General features: G+C 47.7%; 1 protein-coding gene across 2 annotated transcripts in view; it reads right to left on the minus strand.

Moving 5' to 3' along the window:
- The window catches only part of ZNF341 (zinc finger protein 341), a 44,446-nt gene that overhangs the window by 22,224 nt on the left and 2,441 nt on the right, over positions 1–19,781 (minus strand). The window contains exons 2-7 of one of the 2 annotated variants that reach the window (XM_079944973.1): positions 16,536–16,646; positions 14,593–14,789; positions 11,626–11,775; positions 7,080–7,331; positions 3,178–3,373; positions 1,498–1,588 (exon numbers count right to left, since the gene is read on the minus strand). In XM_079944973.1, the coding sequence (XP_079801099.1) occupies positions 1,498–1,588; positions 3,178–3,373; positions 7,080–7,331; positions 11,626–11,775; positions 14,593–14,789; positions 16,536–16,646 (997 nt within the window). The remainder of the gene's footprint in view (positions 1–1,497; positions 1,589–3,177; positions 3,374–7,079; positions 7,332–11,625; positions 11,776–14,592; positions 14,790–16,535; positions 16,647–19,781) is intronic. The other variant, XM_079944974.1, reaches the window with a different exon arrangement.

The raw sequence follows: 19,781 nt of genomic DNA on the forward strand, positions 1-19,781 counted from the left end.
CCCTCTTGCTGAGGCAGGCAGACGAGAGACAGACAGACCCTGGGCTCTTGGTGACATTACTGAGCTGCTGAATCAACCAGCCCTGGAGCTGACCTTCTCTGTGGCCATCTCACATTGTGAGATAAAACATTTCCTAATTGTTTAAATAGGGATTTCTGGTTTTTGAAGGAGAAGACATCCTAGCTGTCACAGCACAGCACTTGTACCATTATTTAACATTTTCCTTCAAATCAATGTACTTTTAAAAAACTTAATAATTTAAAATGAAGTTTCCTGTTGTTATTATATATGGAAAACCACTTATAAATACAAAGTAACAAAAAAATGCAATTATTTATAAAACAATATTATTAAGATCTATAGGTGCACCATCCAGTAAGATAGACACAAACCACACGGCACTATTTAAACTTATTAAAATAAAATAAAGTTAAAAACTCAGTTTCTCAGTCATACTAGCTACATTTCAAGTACTCAGTAGCCATATGCTTACTGGCTACCCTATGGACAGTGGTTATTGGGGCCTTTCCTTCTTTGTAGAAAGTTCTATTGACACACACTAGTGTAGACCAGTGGTTTTCAAGAGAGATTGACTTTGCTCTCCCGGGGACATTTGGCAATGTTTGGAGACATTTTTGGTTGTCACAGCTGAGGAGTGAGGGGTGCTACTGGCCTCTAATGGCTAGAGGTCAGGGATGCTGCTAAACATTCTACCAAGCCCCAGGCAGCCCCCAGAGAAAAGCATGATGGGATCTAAAACATCTCAGTAGGCTGGTAGACCCTGGTCTAGAGAGAAGCTGCTGCATGCCGTGGTTGGAATCTCAGGCTCTCTCTCTCTCTCTCTGTTATAAAAGATGAACAAGTACGTGAGAGGCATTAAAGACAGACTACACCAAACTGAGGCTTTCTCCTTTGCCTGAAAGAAATTGAAAAAATAATTTTCTCACTATGTCTTTCAAGTCTTTTCAACACCAATATCCATAAACCACCTAAAATCATCTCATGTCCCAATGTGCCACTCTGTGGGAAACACTGAACAAGTCCACCCCTCCACTTCACAATGGAAGACCTGAGGCCCAGAGGGGCTCCTTGCAGGTTCTTGGGACAAGGGGTGTCAAGGTTAGTGAGCAGAGAGCTTGTAGAGGCATATTCACACAGCATGGCTGTCCTCGAGGTCAGCCCTTTCTGCAGAAGTGAGACTGAGGCACGCCTCCCACCCACAAAGCCCCTGTCCATTCAAGTAAATTCCTCCCCCACCTCAGCCCATTTGGACCTTCCCCATCACAGCAGGAAGGGCCCACAGATCCTTCCCACTGCTCCTGAGAAAGAAAAGGGAAAAATCATCCTGAGCTGGACTGAAGGTCTGAGAACCATGACAGACCAGATGGGGTCTTGGTCACCACCCAGACCAAGGGGCTGAGAAAGGAGCATCGCTTCCATGTGAATCCCTCAGCCTACCTCCCCCCAGGAAACGCCTGCCACACCGTGCCTGGGTACCTTCGGATGTGCTGCTGCAGGTCGAAGTTTTTGGTGAATGACTTGTCACAATACGAGCACTTGAGTTTCTGAGCCTTTGGCTTCCCTGCAGCTGACAAAAAAAAAAAGACAAAGAGGGAAGAAGGGGATGGTGAGCCTGAGGACAGAACTGAAGGTGCCAAGGGCAGCTTCCAGCCACTCTACCCCCTGGACTTGGGGCCAGACAGCTCAGACCCTGGGAGGTCTACACCCATGGACAGGCAGGGGAAGAAGCACAGGTGAGTCTCTCACAGTGCCTGGGGGAGAAAAGCCCAGGACACGCTCTGGCTGGGAGAGTAGCGCAAACCCCTCAAAGGCTCCCTTCTGCCCTAGGATAAAATTCAACCTCTCTGCTGTGGCCTATGGGGCTCTGCATCCTCTACTTCCTTCCAACCTCATCATTCTTACCATCCAGCTGCAGCGGACTCCTTGCTAACCTTGAAAGACTTTAAACATGGTCCCACCTCAGGGCCTTTGCACCTGCTGTTCCCCCTTCCCTAAAATGCTTGTCCCTCAGATAGTCACAAGACTGTTTCCTTCTCATCCCAGACATATAGGCAGCATCATTTTCCAGCCTCTCCCCAGTACTCTCATAGTACTCTGTTAATCTCCTTCCTAGGGTGACCCATAAATATTTATTTATTCCCTGTCTCTCCCATTAAACTGTGAATAATTAAGGGTAAGGAAATCATGACCCAAGATGCTAGATTTCCAGTTTGTTTGTTTTAATATTTATTTATTTACTTGGCTGCACCAGGTCTTAGGTGTGGCATGCGGGATCTTCTTTGTGGCATTTGGGATCTTTAGGTGCAGAATGCGAACTCGTAGTTGTGACATGTGGGATCTAGTTCCCTGAGCAGGGGTGGAACCCAGTCCCCCTGCATTGGGAGTGTGGAGTCTTAGCCACGGGACCACCAGGCAAGTCCCTAGATTTCCAGTTTTTGACACCAAGCCTAGCACACAGATGCTCAACACGTTTGTGAAAGGAAGGAAGGTTGACTGAAACCCCCTGAAAAATTCTGAATTCCTCTGCCTTTCCCCACTACCACCACTTTTTGACATTGCCCCTAACCCCATGCTTACCATCTCCAAAGGGGTGGCAGACATCACTGCTTGTCTGCCTATTAACCACTCACCCCTTCTTCTTTCTTCATAAATCCCCTACATAATGGGAACATCAATGTTCCTAGCAAAAGAGACATTTCCCAGCTTCCTTTGCAACTAGATATGGTCAAGTGACTAAGTGTTGACCAATGAGATGTAAGCAAAAGCATCATGCAGAACGTCTGGGAGTGGGAGATGCCTCTTTTATCCTTCTTACTTCCTGGAATATGAAATTGATGACTGGATCTCCAGCAGCCATTTTACATGATGAGGCACCCTGAGAACAAAACCCCTGTTCTAGGGATGGCAGAGCAGAAAGATAGAAGTAATGTGGGTACATGGTAATTATATAGGCACACGATCTCCAGATTGCCTGCCTCTGGACTTAGTTCACACAGAACAACAAAATTGTATCATTTTGAAGTCACTCTTATTTTGGATTTTCCATTACATGCAACCAAACTTAATCCTAACTATCACAAAAGGGAAGACTGGAACTAAGCAGCCTGTGGATAGGCCCACGCTGAGGAAAGACGCCATGGCAGGCTGTGGGCCCACCTTCTGGGAGTCCACTGGAACCTTTGGTCCGTCGGGTCTTCAGCGATGGTGGGGAGTCAAAGGTGGCCACTGCGCCCCTGGTGGCGCTGGTCATGGGGGCAGCAGGGTTTGGTCCTTTCGGTTTGAATCCTTGTTTGCCGGGGCTGTACACCTGGGGGGTGGGGTATACTGGAGCCTCCACACACTGGTTTGGCACCTATAAGTACAGAACAGTCAGGGAGAGTGCCCTGGGAAGGGAGGGGAAGACCTGCCCCAGCCAGTGGGACCCTCACTGTGTCCCTGGCTTATCTTAGCCACCCCCAATCTACATCACCATCCTAACTCTTCCACCTTGCTCAGTCACCCCAGTCACTCCCAAGACCCCTTAGAACTTCATGATGCCAGCAGGCTACAAGGAGCTTTGGAACCAGGCTGCCTGGGTTCAAATCCTGACTCTGCCACTTAACATTTAACTGACCTTGGGCAAGTCTTTTAAACTTCTGTCTCAGCTTCCACATCTGTAAAATGGGGCTAATCATAGCACCCCTCTCACGGGGTTATGAGGATTAAATGAGTTAACAAGTAAACAGCTTAAAACAGTGCCTGGCATATAGTAAGCACCCAATCAACATTAGCTGTTGTGATTGCCATTATTATTAGTAGTAGTAGTTTGCTTGCACAGGAGAACTAGGAAGTCAGAAGGGTCTATGCCCTCACCAGCAACTCCACTTCTTAACCGACTCCACCTGATGCCACACCAGCACACATCCCTCGGCCAAGAATTGACACTGAAGCCACAAGAAAATTACCAAATGAATTCTGAGCCACCCAAACTCAGTGACCACTAAGCTTACATCATGACACTGGGGTGTGAAGAATTCATTTACTCACTCATCTATTCAGCATTCATTGGTCTTCCTGGGCTAGCCTATCCAAAATTCCATTTCCTATCCTTCTCTGCTTTATTCTTCTCCTTAGACATATCATTATCTAATAAATTGTACATTTTACTTACTTATCTTGTCTATTGTCTGCCTACTTTCGTGAAAGCAGGGACTTTTGCTTTGCTTTTGTTTCTTCCTCTATTCCCAGGCCTAGAGAAATGCTTGGCACAGGGTGGGGACTCAATAAATATTTGTTGAATGAATGAATTCATTTACGTACGCACTGGGCATCTAACATGGCACCAGTAGGTGCTTCTGCCGGGTCTTGTCTGTCGGGCCTTGGAACCATTCCTACACCTGCCCATGCTCTCTCCTGAAATGTAAAGGTGGGAAGCTGGGAACCACATTCCCAAGCATCCTTGCCAGCACAGTTCTGAACACAGATTAAGTTCTGCCCATGAGAAGCATCTGCATGAGATTTGGAAGGCAGAAGGGAGGTAGAAACCATTCTCCTCTGGCAGCTGTGCTGGGAGATAGGTCGGTTTGCAGTCATGAGTTTTGGAGTGGCTGGCTGAATCCTACATTCCCCTCCTGACCACTAGCCCCAAGGGCAGCAGCGCAGCTGGAACCTCAGCAACAGAATCCTACAGTTTCCTCACCTCTGGGTACAGCAGCAGTGTCCTGGTTCTAAGGGCCAAGGAACACCAGCGACCCTGAAAATGAGTGGTGCTCAACAACCCTGACTTTTGCTCCTCCAGCCCTTCATCAGCTTTGTAAGCACCCAATTTCCTGTATTAAATCCCTTTGCCAGAAATACCTAGAGTGGTTTCAATTTTCCTGACCAATATGCAACTCAATAAATATTTGTCAGTGAATGAATTCACTCATCGTTCAAGTCATTACTGAGCAATTACATGACTGCCACTGGGTTAGTTCTCATTATCCTAGCAGCTCTGCAAGGGGAGTTCCCATTCTAGAGGAAAGGAAACTGAGGTCAGAGGACCCTATTTCAGATACCTACTGTAGGTACCACAGGCCAGGCACTCTGCCAGGTGCTAAGGATGCAAAATCAAAGATGACTCAGGGGGTTTCCCTGGTGGCGCAGTGGTTGACAGTCCACCTGCCGATGCGGGGGACACGGGTTCGTGCCCCGGTCCAGGAAGATCCCACATGCCGTGGAGCGGCTGGGCCTGTGAGCCATGGCTGCTGAGCCTGCGCGTCCGGAGCCTGTGCTCCGCAACGGGAGAGGCCACAACAGTGAGAGGCCCGCGTACCGCAAAAAAAAAAAAAAAAAAGACTCAGGCTCTGTCCTCAAAGAGCACCCTCGTCTACATGGAAAATAAACAATGGCAGCTACCCCTATGCTGGCCCCCTCTGCCTATGAGACCACCACCGTCCTCTCAGCATCTCACTGACTTAATTTTTTTTTTTTTAATTGAACAAGGTCCTTTTGCGTTATTCTCCCAGGCTAGGGAAAATCCCCCTGCAGGCTCAACATCACATGGCTGGTGGAGGAATTTTCCCACTGGTCTAGTTCTCTTTCCATATAAATGTTACCTTACATGGAATGTCTATATGGCTGGATTCTAGAGTGAGTCTGAGATGATGTGACCTCAAGTGCAGGTAGTCTCTTCCTATCATAACCATGCCCCCCAGCACTGGTGTCTGGCATGGTTCTGAGCTCTTAGTGCCTTGAGAGTAGACTGCTTGCAGCTCAGAGCTCTTTACCCGGGAATTAATACGGTACATATGGAACAGGCACACCTCGGAGTCATCGTGGGTTCAGTTCCAGACCACTGCAATAAAGCGAATATCGCAATAAAGCGAGTCACACAAAAATTTTGATTTCCCAGTGCATATAAAAGTTATGCTTACACTATCCTGTGACCTGTTAAGTATGCAACAGCATTATATCTAAAAATATATATATATATATATACCTTAATTTAAAAAATTTTTTGACTTTATTGCTAAAAAATGCTAACCATCACCCGTGCCTTCAGCGAGTCATAGTAATAACATCAAAGATCACAGATCACCATGACAAATATAATAATAATGAAAAAGGTTGAAATATTGCAAGGATTACCAAAATGTGACACAGAGACATGGAGTGAGCAAATGCTGTTGGAAAAATGGCGCTGATAGACTTGCTTGACACAGGGTTGCCACAGATCTTCAATTTGTAAAAAAAAAAAGCACAATATCTACAAAGTGCAATAAAACAAGGTATGCCTGTACACTGACTGAATGGCCTCAATTCTTTACCTCTTCTAGTAGCCAGGCCCTTTACAGTGTGACTTGCAGCTTTTCCCATCAAGAGGTGGCACCTATTTCCCTACTTCTTAAATCTAAGCTGGCCTTGTGACCTGCTTTGACCAACGTAAGTGACACTGTATCACCTACAAGCCTAATCCTCAAGAAGTCTTGAGCATTTCTGCTTGCATTACTGCACGTCCACCACTGTGGCGAGGACAGGCCTGGCTAAACTGCTGGAGAATGAAAGACGCATGCAGCAGAGCCGGGTCACCCCACCAGACTTATCCCACACCGGGCCATTCTAGAGCAGCGGATGCCAGCCAAACTCCAGACATGTGGGAGAACCCAGCCAAGATCAGCAGTTGCCAAGCTGAGCACTGCAGACGTGAGAAGAATAAACACTTTTTCCTATATACCACTGAGGTTTGGTGGCTATTTCTTACAAGGCTATAGCTAACCAATATACCTAGCTTGTTAAAAAATATGAGACACTCACATATGTAATTTTTTGGAATCCTTTCCCCAAAAGGCAGGTATTCTCTTGACTGTCCTGAGCATTCCCTGAGGGCAGCTTGTATTTCTGCTACAACCTCTACTTCATTCCAGTTTCTCGTGGTTTGCATTTTACATTTACACGTGTAATGGCTCGATCTGGTTTTGCCCTCCATGGTATCTCTAGCAGTGTCTGGCACACAGCTGGTGTTCAGAAAAGGTTCAGGTTACCCATGATGACCATGACCAGTTTCTCCCCCTTCACCCCAAGCCCCAGCGTCTGCTCACCTCCAAGGGTGGGTAGGGCTGCATTCCCAATGCCTGGATCTCCACCGTTCCACTCCCAGTCAGGGGTGCTGTGGCACTATACACCTCCACCACGCCATTCCCGCCGGGGTTGGGACGCCCGGGGGGACCCAGGCTCTGGGATGGGGGTGGTGGAGGCTGGGGGGGTGGAGGTGGAGGCAGTGGTGGAGGGGGTGGAGGAGGAGGTGGAGGCTGGGTGAGGTAGCTCGGCGCGGAATGCATGTTCAGGCTACTCTGAAATCAGAAGAGAAAATTAAAGTGTCACAGCCTCTTGATACCAGCTGTCTGATTTATCAGTGGGGAAGGACATTTGCCTCAGCCAGCCATGTGGAAAGAACAGCCACTCATAGGCAGCTCAGAGGACGGGGCTGAGAGAGGGCATGGAAACAACGTCATGGGAGAGTTCGAGGAGCCATCAGTCTGGCGTTGCTATCCCTTTTCTCCATGACAGTCAGCAAAAATGGCCCAGCTTGTGCAGAAATGAGCTCACAGAGCAGGCCTAATGTTGTTGTCTTTAGAAGGGCTTGCTTGAGAGACTGACTCTGAACTGGCATTTGAGAACGTGCCTTGCAGAAGGTTTCCTATGTTGATAAGGCTATTTTGCCCACCTGGGCACTGACCCTACAACAACCCAGCTAGACTGTTCGCACAAACAGTGTGATTGATGATGAACCCCTCCTTCCCACATGGGGGTCTGGAATTTTTGTTTGTGGCTGGGTGCCTGCGTGACCGATCCCCAATGAAAGCCCTGGCCTTAGAGTCGCAGGTGTGCTTCCCTGGCAGAAACACTGTGCACGTGTTGCTGCTCTTTTCTGCTGAAGGAAGATGCATGCTGTATGCAGCCCCGCCACTTCCCTGAGAGAGAACACTTTGGAGACTTGGAAGAATGTTAATTTTCTCCAGACTTCAGCTGCTGGGTCTTTTTCCCTTGCTGATCCTGCTGTGTATCCTTTTACCTAATAAACCACAGCCATGAGCACAACCATCCTGAGTTCTGGGAGTCTTTCTAGAGAGTCACCAAATGTGCTGGTGGCATGGATCCCCGAAACACAGCCAATGACTTCTAGAAATTGATTCTACAAAAATAATTATTTTTTCTACAAAAATAACCAAGCAGGTGGGCAAAGATAACCATACGTGGATGGTATTCCAGTAGTTTTTATAACAGCAAAAAATGGCAACGACCTAAATGTCCTTCCATGGAAGCCTGGCTAAACAGAGGATGGTCCATCCACATGGAATGGAACAGAACCCTTTGTGGTTGTTAAAGTGATGGTGCTGGGCTTCCCTGGTGGCGCAGTGGTTGAGAGTCCGCCTACCGATGCAGGGGACGTGGGTTCGTGCCCCGGTCCGGGAGGATACCACATGCCGCAGAGCGGCTGCACCCGTGAGCCATGGCCACTGAGCCTGCGCGTCCGGAGCCTGTGCTCTGCAACGGGAGAGGCCACAACAGTGAGAGGCCTGCATACCACAGAAATAAAAATAAAAAAAAGTGATGGTGCTGATCAATATTTCATTAAAGGGTGTCTCTCTTAATTGCTGTTCCTTGGGTTCCATAGTCATATATGTCTAGAGAAAAATTGGGGGTGACAAAATCAAAAGTATTCCTTTACTGCAGGAAGAACCCAGGGACAGTGCAAGGGAAGAGGCAGAATGCCGCCCTCACAGCCTGCTTTGACCAGGGATCCTTTTTCTATTGGAAAATCCCAAGGAGCCACTGTTCTAAGGAACACTTTGGGAATACTGATGTAGGGTTGTAGGCATAGAAAGAGAATGATGTTATACAAAAGGCAAAGTAAGAAAAGCAAGTTCCACAACAGTGCATATAGCCTGACCCATTTATATAGATGTGTGTATATATATAGATATGTACGTATTTTTTTAAATTTAATTTTTATTTTTGGCCTCGTTTGGGTCTTTTGTTGCTGTGCACGGGCTTTCTCTAGTTGCGGCAAGTGGGGGCCGCTTTTCGTTGCAGTGCACGGGCTTCTCATTGCAGTGGCTTCTCTTGTTGTGGAGCATGGGCTCTAGGTGCGTGGGCTCAGTAGTTGTGGCACATGGGCTCAGTAGTTGTGGCTCACAGGCTCTAGGGCGCAGGCTCTGCAGTTGTGGCGCATGGGCTTAGTTGATCCACAGCATGTGGAATCTTCCCGGACCAGGGCTCAAACCTGTGTCCCCTGCATTGGCTAGGCAGATCCTTAACCACTGCGCCACCAGGGAAGCCCAGAAATAGCTTTTTTTTTTTTTTCTGGCTGCATTGGGTCTTTGTTGCTGCGCGCAGGCTTTCTCTAGTTGTGGTGAGCAGGGGCTACTCTTCATTGTGGTGCGCGGGCTTCTCATTGCAGTGGCTTCTCTTGTTGCAGAGCATGGGCTCTAGGCGCACAGGCTTCAGTAGTTGTGGCACACGGGCTCAGTAGTTGTAGCTTGCAGGCTCTAGAGAGCAGGCTCAGTAGCTGTGGCATACGGGTTTAGTTGCTCCACAGCATGTGGGATCTTCCCGGACCAGGGCTCGAACCCATGTCCCCTGCATTGTCAGGCGGATTCTTAACCCCTGCACTACCAGGGAAGTCCCAGAAATAGCTTTTTAAATAAATATATTTAAAACATACACATCTGAGTCTTTTCTTTTCTTTTCTTTTAAATATTTATTTATTTGGTTGCACTGTCTTAGTTGTGGCAGGCGGGCTCCTTAGTTGCAGCAGGCAAGTTTCTTAGTTGCAGCTCGAGGGCTTCTTAGTTGTGGGTTGCCAGCTCCTTAGTTGCAGCACATGGGCTCCTTAGCTGTGGCACGCGAACACTTTTATTTATTTATTTGTTTGTTTGTTTATTCTTGACTGCATTGGGTCTTCACTGCTGCACGCGGGCTTTCTCTAGTTGCGGCGAGTGGGGGTCACTCTTCATTGTGGTGCACAGGCTTCTCATTGGGGTGGCTTCTCTTGTTGCAGAGCACTGGCTCTAGGGCGCACAGGATTCAGGAGTTGTGGTGCACAGGCTTAGTTGCTCCGAGGCATGTGGGATCTTCCCAGACCAGGGCTCATACACACGTCCCCTGCATTGGCAGGCGGATTCTTAACCACTGCACCACCAGAGAATCCCGACATGCGAACTCTTAGTTGCAGCATGCATGTGGGATCTAGTTCCCTGACCAGGAATCAAACCTGGGCCCCCTACATTGGGAGCGTGGAGTCTTATCCACTGGAACGCCAGTGAAGTCCCTCTATGTGCATTCGAAGGTCAGGAAAGCCAGACACCAAAATTTTGGCAGTGTTTTCTTTGGGTAGAGAGAGTAAGGGTGATTGACTGATTGACTGATTTCCCAATTTTTTCTTTTTTTTTTTTTGGCAGCACCGTCTGGCTTGTGGGACTTTAGTTCCCCAACCAGGGATTGAACCCGGGCCCTTGGCAGTAGAAACGTGGAGTCCTAACCACTGGACCACCAAGGAATTCCCTGATTTCCCAATTTTAATTCTGTAAAGTTTCAAACCTACAGAAAGGTTGCAAAAAGAATACAATGAACAGTCTTTATACTTCATCTAATTCATCAGTTGCTACCATTTTGCTACAGCTGCAATGTCTGTGTGTGTGTGTGTACACACACATACACATATTTGTGCTTTGTCAAGCCACTTGAAAGTTAGTTACAGACATCACGACACTTTATTCCTTAAAACTGTACTCAGATGCATCTCCTAAGAACAAGGGCATTCTCCTATATAACCACAATTCAATGATCATACATGGGAAATTGAATATTGATATAATACTATTATCTAAAATATTCAGATTCCGGGACTTCCCTGGTGGCGCAGTGGTTAAGACTCTGTGCTCCCAGGGCAGGATGCCTGGGTTCAATCCCTGGTCAGGGAACTAGATCCCACATGCATGCCACAACTAAGAGTTCACATGCCACAACTAAGGAGCCCTCCTGCCACAACTTAGGAGCCCATGAGCTTCAACTAAGGAGCTGGTGAGCCTCAACTAAGGAGCCCACCTGCCGCAACTAAAGACCCAGCACAACCAAATAAATATTTTTTTAATAAATAAAATAAAATATTCAGATTCCTCCAAATTCTAATCTCCCCAAGTGTCCCAATAAGGCCTTTACCGCTTCCCCCACACCCCACCCAATACAGGATCCAGCCAAGAATTGTAAATTCAGTCAGTTGCCATGTCTCTCTACTTTCCAGTTGAGAATAATTTAAAAAAAAAAAAATTTTTTTTTTTACTTTTCTATTGTGTACTTTCTAGTGTTTTTCTAATGCACATGGAACACTTCTGTTAAGAATAAAAATAGGAGTCAAAACAACTGGAGTGTGGCTATGAAACCCCAAAGTCATGTTCTGGGTCCCAGCTGAATGCGGCAGCTTCCCCACCCACAGCAGGGCTGGCCAAGGGGAAGCTGACAGGCCTCCTTAGCTTGAGGGAGAGTTGGGGCCAAGCCCCCTTCTCTCTACAAGATTCTGAATCTGCAGGAGTCAACATGCAGGCCTAGAAGCAAGATCCCGTGAGAAACTGGCCACCTTCTTACCTGCACAGGCGGGGGGCCCTGGGGCATGGGCTGGTCCAGGGACGTGAAGGCCGACATGGCAGACATGAGCACGTCATCGCTTACCAAGATGTTCCCCTGCACCAGGGTCTGGATCAGTGGGGATGGGGGCACGGTAATGTACGTGGAGATCTGGACAGTGAGAGAGAGAGAGAGAGAGAGACAGAGAGGAAGGGAGAGGAAGGGAGAGAAAGAACACGCCTGAGACTGTGGAAGGAAGCAGATGGCATGATGCAAAAGATCTGGGTTCTGGAGTCCCACAGACCTGGATTCTATTTCCACTTCTGCTACTGCTCCCTGCCATGTGACCCTGGGAAAGTCACTCCACCTCTCTCAACCTCCATTCCCTCGTCTATCAAACGAGGAGAATAAGTCACACCTCCATGTAAGGCATATACCCTGTGACCCAGCAACAATCCTTCTGGGCCTCTGTCCTAGAGAAACACTCACACCTGTCCACAGGGAGTCCACAGAAAAAGAGTACTCTGCACAGCCTTGTTTCTAATAGTGAAAAACTGGAAATAACCTTGATGTCCATCAGTAGGAGAATAGATCAAAAACTACAATATAGTCATGGATAGAATACTACAGAGAGCAGGTAAGAGGTATTGCATGGAAAATCAAATTATACAATAACATGTACATTATATACCCTCATCTTTAAAAATCTAAAACGATACTACTATGTAATTCCTGTGCGTACTTAAGTAAGTATGTGAAAGTATAATTATATGCTCTCAGGTTAACAGCAAGGATGAAAGGCAGACCTTACAAGAGGGTGTCAAACATGCAGTGACTATTCCTGTCAGCAGATGTAAAGCGTGTTTTGCTTTGTTTATTTGTTGCCTTTCTTTCCTGGCATCTTCCTAAGTCATCTGTCTGGAGGATCCCTGGGGACAGCAGCAACTGGGCCCCTGAACCCAGAGTCCCTGCTCAAACAGGATGTCCTTGCCCTCAACCAAGCAAGGACAACCCAGGCAGTCTAGGGACACACCCCATGTCATGGCCAGGAAAGGCAGTGACATGTATTTTTACAATGTCACATGCATTAGGCTGAGACAAAAAATGGGAAATCAGGGCTTCCCTGGTGGCGCAGTGGTTGAGAGTCCGCCTGCCGATGCAGGGGACACGGATTCGTGCCCCGGTCCGGGAAGATCCCACATGCCGCGGAGCGGCTGGGCCCGTGAGCCATGGCCGCTGAGCCTGCGCTTCCGGAGCCTGTGCTCCGCAACGGGAGAGGCCACAACGGTGAGAGGCCCGCGTACCACAAAAAAAAAAAAAAAAAATGGGAAATCATTTTCACGTCCATCCAACTCACTTAGGCAGAGGGATTCGTGTCTGCCCATTAACAACGGATTGTGTTCTAAAGTTTTTTCCTTGCCCAGGACTGGAAGAATTTTCCTCTCTCCTACTGAAAAAAAAAAAAAAAAGGGAGTGGGGGGAGAAGGAACATTTTCTACTAACAAAACTCATAATCAAGGAGTGAGAAAATGACTGTTCTGTGTTAGAAGATGTCTATGGTAACTTGAAAATGTACATGTCCTATGGATCTGGAGGTGAACACTTTTATCTTGATGGCAGGAATTATGTCTATACAATGGGTGAAGATAATGTTTTAGAGGAATAAGGAGACAAGAGGAAGCCAGAGGGAAACCTGACCCCGTGACCTGGCATCCTGGGACATGCCCAGCCCCCTATTTTTTTTTTTTTAAAAACATCTTTATTGGGGTATAATTGCTTTACAATGATGTGTTAGTTTCTGCTTTATAACAAAGTGAATCAGTTATACATATACATATGTTCCCATATCTCTTCCCTCTTGCATCTCCCTCCCTCCCACTCTCCCTAGAGGAGTCTTTAATCCCTCTGAGCTCCCACCCACAGTGTCTTTGCTCCAGAACTGTGTTCCTGACTGAGAACTCTGCAAGCTTCTCCAGATACCCACAGCCTGCCCTGTGACCTCCAGACTTGTGTATCTGTCTGCATCTTCACTGCCTCCACTTAAAGGTCCAATGGGCATCTCAAATTCAACATGAGCAGCTGAACTCCTGATACCCCCACACACACACAAACCTTCTCCTTGTTGTTTTCCCCACTTCGGTTAATGGCAACTCCAACTCTAGTCATCCTTGACTCCTCTTAAGCTCACACCCTACATCCAATCCATCCACAAGCTCTGTCAGCTCCACCTTCTAAATATTTTGAAAATCTCACCCCTTCTCTCCACCTCCACTGCCACTATCCTGGTCAAGCCACCACTACCCACTGCCTGGATTTGTACAGTAGCACCCTAATCAGGCTCCTGGATTTCTCTCTTGACTCCCATCAAAATCTACTGCCTACAGCAGCTACAGTGACCTAGTTAAAGTGTAAATCAGACTATATCCCTCTTCTGCTCAAAACCCTCCAATGGTTCCCATCTCATGCAGAGTAAAAGCCCACAGACCGACACGATTTGCCAGGATCCCCCTATTGCCTCCCTGACCTTATCACCTCTCACCCTCCTCACTCACTCACTCAGCTCTAGCCACTCTCACCTCCTTGCTGTTCCTGGAATAAAGCCAGCACGCTTCCGCCTCAGGACCTTTGCACTTGCTGATCCGGCCCCCTGGAATACTCTTCCCCAAAGTAGCTTCATGACTATTTCTCACCTCCCTAGGTCTCTGCACAAATGTCACCTCTTCACAGAGCTCGTCCCAGAGCCCCACATACAAAAGGGCAAAAGCTCCCATCCCTGTCTTGACATCCCTTATCTCTCTGCACTTATCCTGGGAAAAGTACATCTCTACACATCTGTTTGGGTACTATCTATCTCACTCAATGCCATGAAGGCAGTGACCTGGTCTGTTTGTCCAACCCTGTACCCCCAGTGCCCACACAGTGCCTGACACACAGTGGGTGCTCAAAAAAGACTTGACTAGATAAATGAACAAACGAATGGATAAATACCTGGCGATTGGCAGGAGGCGGGGCCTGCTGGACTGCTGTGGGTGCTGCCGAAGGTGTGTAGATGCTGTTGGTAGCCAGGGAGACTGTGGCCAGGGGTGGGGCACTCCCCTGGCACTGTTCCCGCTTGTGGGTCATAAACGCCGGCAGTGAGTTGAACTGCTTCTTACACTTCCCGCAGAGAAAGACATCTTCATCATCTAGGGGTCATGCCCACAGAGCAGCAGAGGGAGGGAAATAACGAAAAAAAGCAAGAAAAAAGGAGGGGGCATCACAGAGAGAAACGGGAGGCCCGTGGCTGGACCATGAGAAAGGCAAAGTAACGGCATTCCATGACTCAACGCATGAGGGTCAAGCATCAACTCTGTGCTTCCTACGAGCTTTCAAACCATGCTGGCACCTGAAGGAATATCCAGCCAGGTTCGCCCAGGAATCAAAAAATTAGAAATCAGGAAATCGTAAGGTGGGTTCGCTTCAAAAGTTGAGACATTCAGAATCTTTATCCTGCCTGAATTTATTCACCAGTCCCCAAATGGGCTGCATGATCACACTCCTCAGTGCCCTTGCATCCCCTGTCCTCCCTGCCAAGCTGCCTCTCTCAGAACAACTCATTCTGCAAGGTTCAGCTCAGATGTCACTTCCCCCAGGAAGCCCTCCTCAAGCAGTGTTCACAGTTCCTTCCTCTGGGCAAGCCTCTCTTATCACATTTTTCCCATCACCACCATATTTCCTAAGGGAAGGAAATATCTCTTATTTATCACCATAACTAAAATATTTTCTGGGCACATAGGAGGCCTTCAGTGGATGTCTGCTGAATGCATGAGAAACTAAATCAATGATCAGCTACAGTTAACACCATCCATTATTGAAGGCCCACCACAGGTCATGCACTGTGCCAAGCTCTTGATATGTTGTGGCAGAAATGTCTAATTGTTATTCAATATTCACTCTTCCTTCTTAAAATGTAATACAAATTTTAGTGAGAAACACGGCCATCTAGTTAAAGACCATATTTCCCAGACTTTTTTGCAGCTAGACATGTCATGTGACTGAATTCTGACCAATAGGAGAAGAGAAGTATACTGTCTACACAACTTCCTCCTAAAAGGAAGGGGTATGACTTCTACTTCCTTCTTTCTTCCCTTCCTGTTGGCTGGAGTGTGGAAGTGAAAGTGGGAGGTTGGAGCAGCCATCTTGGACCGCATGATGAGAGCCTCAGAGCCATATGAAAGAAGGGGTCTGAGTCATCAGGACTTACGCAACAAAGAAATAAACTTTAATCTTGTACAAACTACAAGAAACTTGCATTTCTTATTTATAACAGCTAAAACCGAATCCCAAGCACCCTCACAAGATTCCTATGAGGTAGGACTATTATCCCCATTTTACAGATGTGGAAACTGAGGGCACAGAGAGGTTAACTCACTTGCCCAAGGTCACAGAGCCAAACTATGTGAACAAGGATTCAAACTCAGGTGTGTGTCTCTCTGTCCCCAGCATGGTTCCCAAGTACTCAAAAATCTTTGTAGAATGAATGGATGAACACCTAGACTCACACAGGCTCTAAAGGAAGTTCGTTGCCCTCTGTGTGTCGCAAGGGCCTGGGCTGTAAATTGGACAGATTCATGCTTAGCTTCATAGAGGGGAAGCTGAGAAATGACTTTGGGTCAAAGGGACAAGCATTGCTAAGCATCGGGGCTCCTAGTCATTCTCTGTCATGATCCCCACATTCACTAAGTGACTGAAAAAGACTGTCCTCAGAGCTAAGCAGAGAAAAGTCTGAGCCTGAAGATCCAGGCTGGGAGGAAGGGGAGAGGCTTCAGACGTGAGAGGACAACCTGGGAACCACAGTGGGCAGTTCACTCCCACACCCCCTCATCAGCCCCACCTGGTTTTCACAGGAAGCTACTTACCCTTCCCACTGGTGAACCTGAGCAGATACTCACCCAGTGGCTGGATAGCAGGGGGTGCATTGACGCTCTGGCCTGTTGGATCAGAAACTGCTCCTTGGCCATCCAACAGTGACTGGACAGCTAGGACAGTCTGATTGTCCATTCCTGAAGAAAAAAAAGCAGGCTTTCTGGAAGGTGGGCCCAGCATCCCGCCCTGACTTCACCCTTACAAGCCAGACCCATTGCAAGGCCCCCACGGCAAAAATGTCTGTCTGTGCACTGAAATGCTTTCTCTCCAACTTCTATTGCAATAGATCCCAAGATTTTTGGCTGGGAACATGGCCCCAGAATAAAGATTACACCTCCCAGCCACTCTTGCAGCTAGGAATGTCTAAGTTCTGGTCAACGGGAGCTCTGGGGAAGTTTTCTTAAAAGCTGCCTGGCACGTGACCCCCCTTCTCTGTCCGATCCTCCATCCTGCTTCCTAGAACAAGAAGATGATGGTGGGAACTCTAGCCACCATCCCAGATCATGAGGACAAGGGCACTACAGGGCAAAAGACTGGAAAGATTCTGGGTCTCTGAGCACCTTGTAGAACACAGCCACTGTCACAGCTCTAGACTGCCTCTTTCTGGACTCCCACATGAGAGAAATAAACTTCTAGCCTGTTTAAGCCACTGCTGGGTTGGGCTTCTCTCTGACTCATGGCTGAATCTAATCCGAAATGCAACAAGCCCTCTGGAAATCATGTTACTAAGTCTTCCCCATCCACACCCCACAAATCCCACATATCTGTTTGCACTTGGGCTTCTCTTGTTTTCCAATGTGTGCTTGTTTTTTCAGTTCCTCAATAAACAGCGTAATCTGGATTGTGGTCGGGGGGACTCTTGAGAAGCTGCCTACGTCCACGTTTTCCAACCAGTTGTCACTGTGGAGGTTCTCAGTAGTACACTGTCCAGCCGTGTCACCAGCTGGAAGACAGGCCTCCTCACATCTAAGTGGCCACCAAGGCACACTGCCTCCCTCCCCAATAACCCAGAGGGCGCCTCCTTCTCTCTGTCCTCACAGCCAACCTCTCACCTGGACACCTGCCCCAGCTTCTAACTGAAAGGTAACTAGAACCATTAGCTCCTGCAGCCAAACTGAATGCATACTTTCCCTGGTCACAGTGCAGGTTGTGTGCCTCCTGAGGCCAGCCCTTCTCTCCACCTCCTCCAGCTCCTTCAGAAGCCGTTCTCCGCTAGCTGGCCCATCTCACACTGTGCCCACAACTCTTTCCCAGCAGCGGCTACACACACTCAGGTTTCTCTAGAATGGCCTCCCTCGAACTCATGTTCTCATCTCTCCTCCCTTCAACATCAAGCATCCAATGAGAGTTGGCTACATCCTCCATCTCCTCTGCCCACCTCCCAGTCCTCCTTCAGCCACTCCAGTGGGGCTTAAGCCCCCATCATTCCACCAGAATCACCATTCTCGGGCTCCAGGGCGCCACCCTTCCTGGGTCTTCCCCTACCTCTCTGCTCGCTCTTTCCCAGCCTCCTTTACTCTCTTCTCCTGTCCATCCCCTAAATGTTTCTATTTTTGAAGGCTTCCTTCCATCTGGCTCTCTCTCCTCTCCCTCTTACACTCTCCCTGAGAATCCTCACTTGCCCTCATTTAGTTCTCCCTAATATCTGGAGTTTCAAACCTGGGGTTCATGCTCCTCCAGAAGGAGCTTCAGTAAATCTTCTATCATCTAATGCAAAACTGTATGTCAGCATTTGTGTGCAAATCTGTACATGAATGTTCATAGCAGTTTTATTCATAATAGTAAAAAACTGGAAACAAGTCAGATGTCCTTCAGTGGGTGAACAGTTAAACAAACTGCAGTGCATCCATACCACGGAGCGCTGCTCAGCAATAAAAAGGAGCAACCTGTTGATACAAGCAACAACTTGGACGGATCTCCAGGGAATTACAATGAGTGAAAAAAGCCAGTCTCTAAGGTTACATACTTTATGATTCCAATTACATGACATTCTTTTTTATAAATTTATTTATTTATTTTCGGCTGTGTTGGGTCTTCGTTTCTGTGCGAGGACTTTCTCTAGTTGCGGCGAGCGGGGGCCTCTCACTGTCGCGGCCTCTCTTGTTGCGGAGCACAGGCTCCAGACGCGCAGGCGCAGTAGTTGTGGCTCACGGGCCTAGTTGCTCCGTTTAATGTGGGATCTTCCCAGACCAGGGCTCGAACCCGTGTCCCCTGCATTGGCAGGCAGACTCTCAGCCACTGTGCCACCAGGGAAGCCCTACATGACATTCTTGAAATGATAATATTTTAGAAATGGAGAACAGATTAGTGTGGTTGGTGGACATCAGGGATGGGGAGAAGGGGAAGGAGGTGGGTGGGGCCATAAAAGGGCAACATCTTGTAGTGACAGGACTGTTCTGTATGTCGACTGGTTATAAGACTATAGGATAGTTTTACAAGATGTTACATTGTGGGAAACTAAGTAAAGGATAAATGGAATCTCTCTGTATTATTTCTACAACTGCACGTGAATCTACAGAAAAAAAAGTATTTCAAAATAAAAAGTTTAATTTAAAAAAAATATTGGGGGCTTCCCTGGTGGCGCAGTGGTTAAGAATCCGTCTGCCAATGCATGGGACACGGGTTCGAGCCCTGGTCCGAGAAGATCCCACATGCTGCGGAGCGACTAAGCCCGTGCACCACGACTACTGAGCCTGCGCTCTAGAGCCCACGAGCCCCAACTACTGAAGCCCGCGTGCCTAGAGCTCATGCTCCACAAGAGAAGCCACCGCAATGAGAAGCCTGCGCACCGCAACGAAGAGTAGCCCCCGCTCCCCGCAACTGGAGAAAAAGCCCACGCAGCAATGAAGACCCAACACAGCCAAAAATAAATAAATAAAATAAATAAATTTATTTTAAAAAATATATTGGGACTTCCCTGGTGGTCCAGCCTGGGTAGGACTCCACGCTCCCAATGCGGGGGGCCCGGGTTCAATCCCTGGTCGGGGCAGCTAAATCCCACATGCATGCTGCAACTAAGATGCTGCATGCTGCAACTAAAACCCAGTGCAGCCAAAATAAATCAATGACTATTTTTCTTTTAATAAAATAAAAAATACTGCCTGTCAAAACTATGGAGACAATAAAAAGATTAGTGGTTGCCAGGGGTGGGGGGAGGGATGAATAGGCAGAGCACAGAGGATTTTTAGGGCAGTGAAAATACTCTGTACAATAATATTACAAAGATGGATATATGTCATTATACAACGGTCCAATAGAATGTACACCACCAA

The sequence above is a fragment of the Stenella coeruleoalba genome (genome assembly GCF_951394435.1).
Source record: "Stenella coeruleoalba genome assembly, chromosome: 15".
NCBI lineage: Eukaryota > Metazoa > Chordata > Mammalia > Artiodactyla > Delphinidae > Stenella > Stenella coeruleoalba.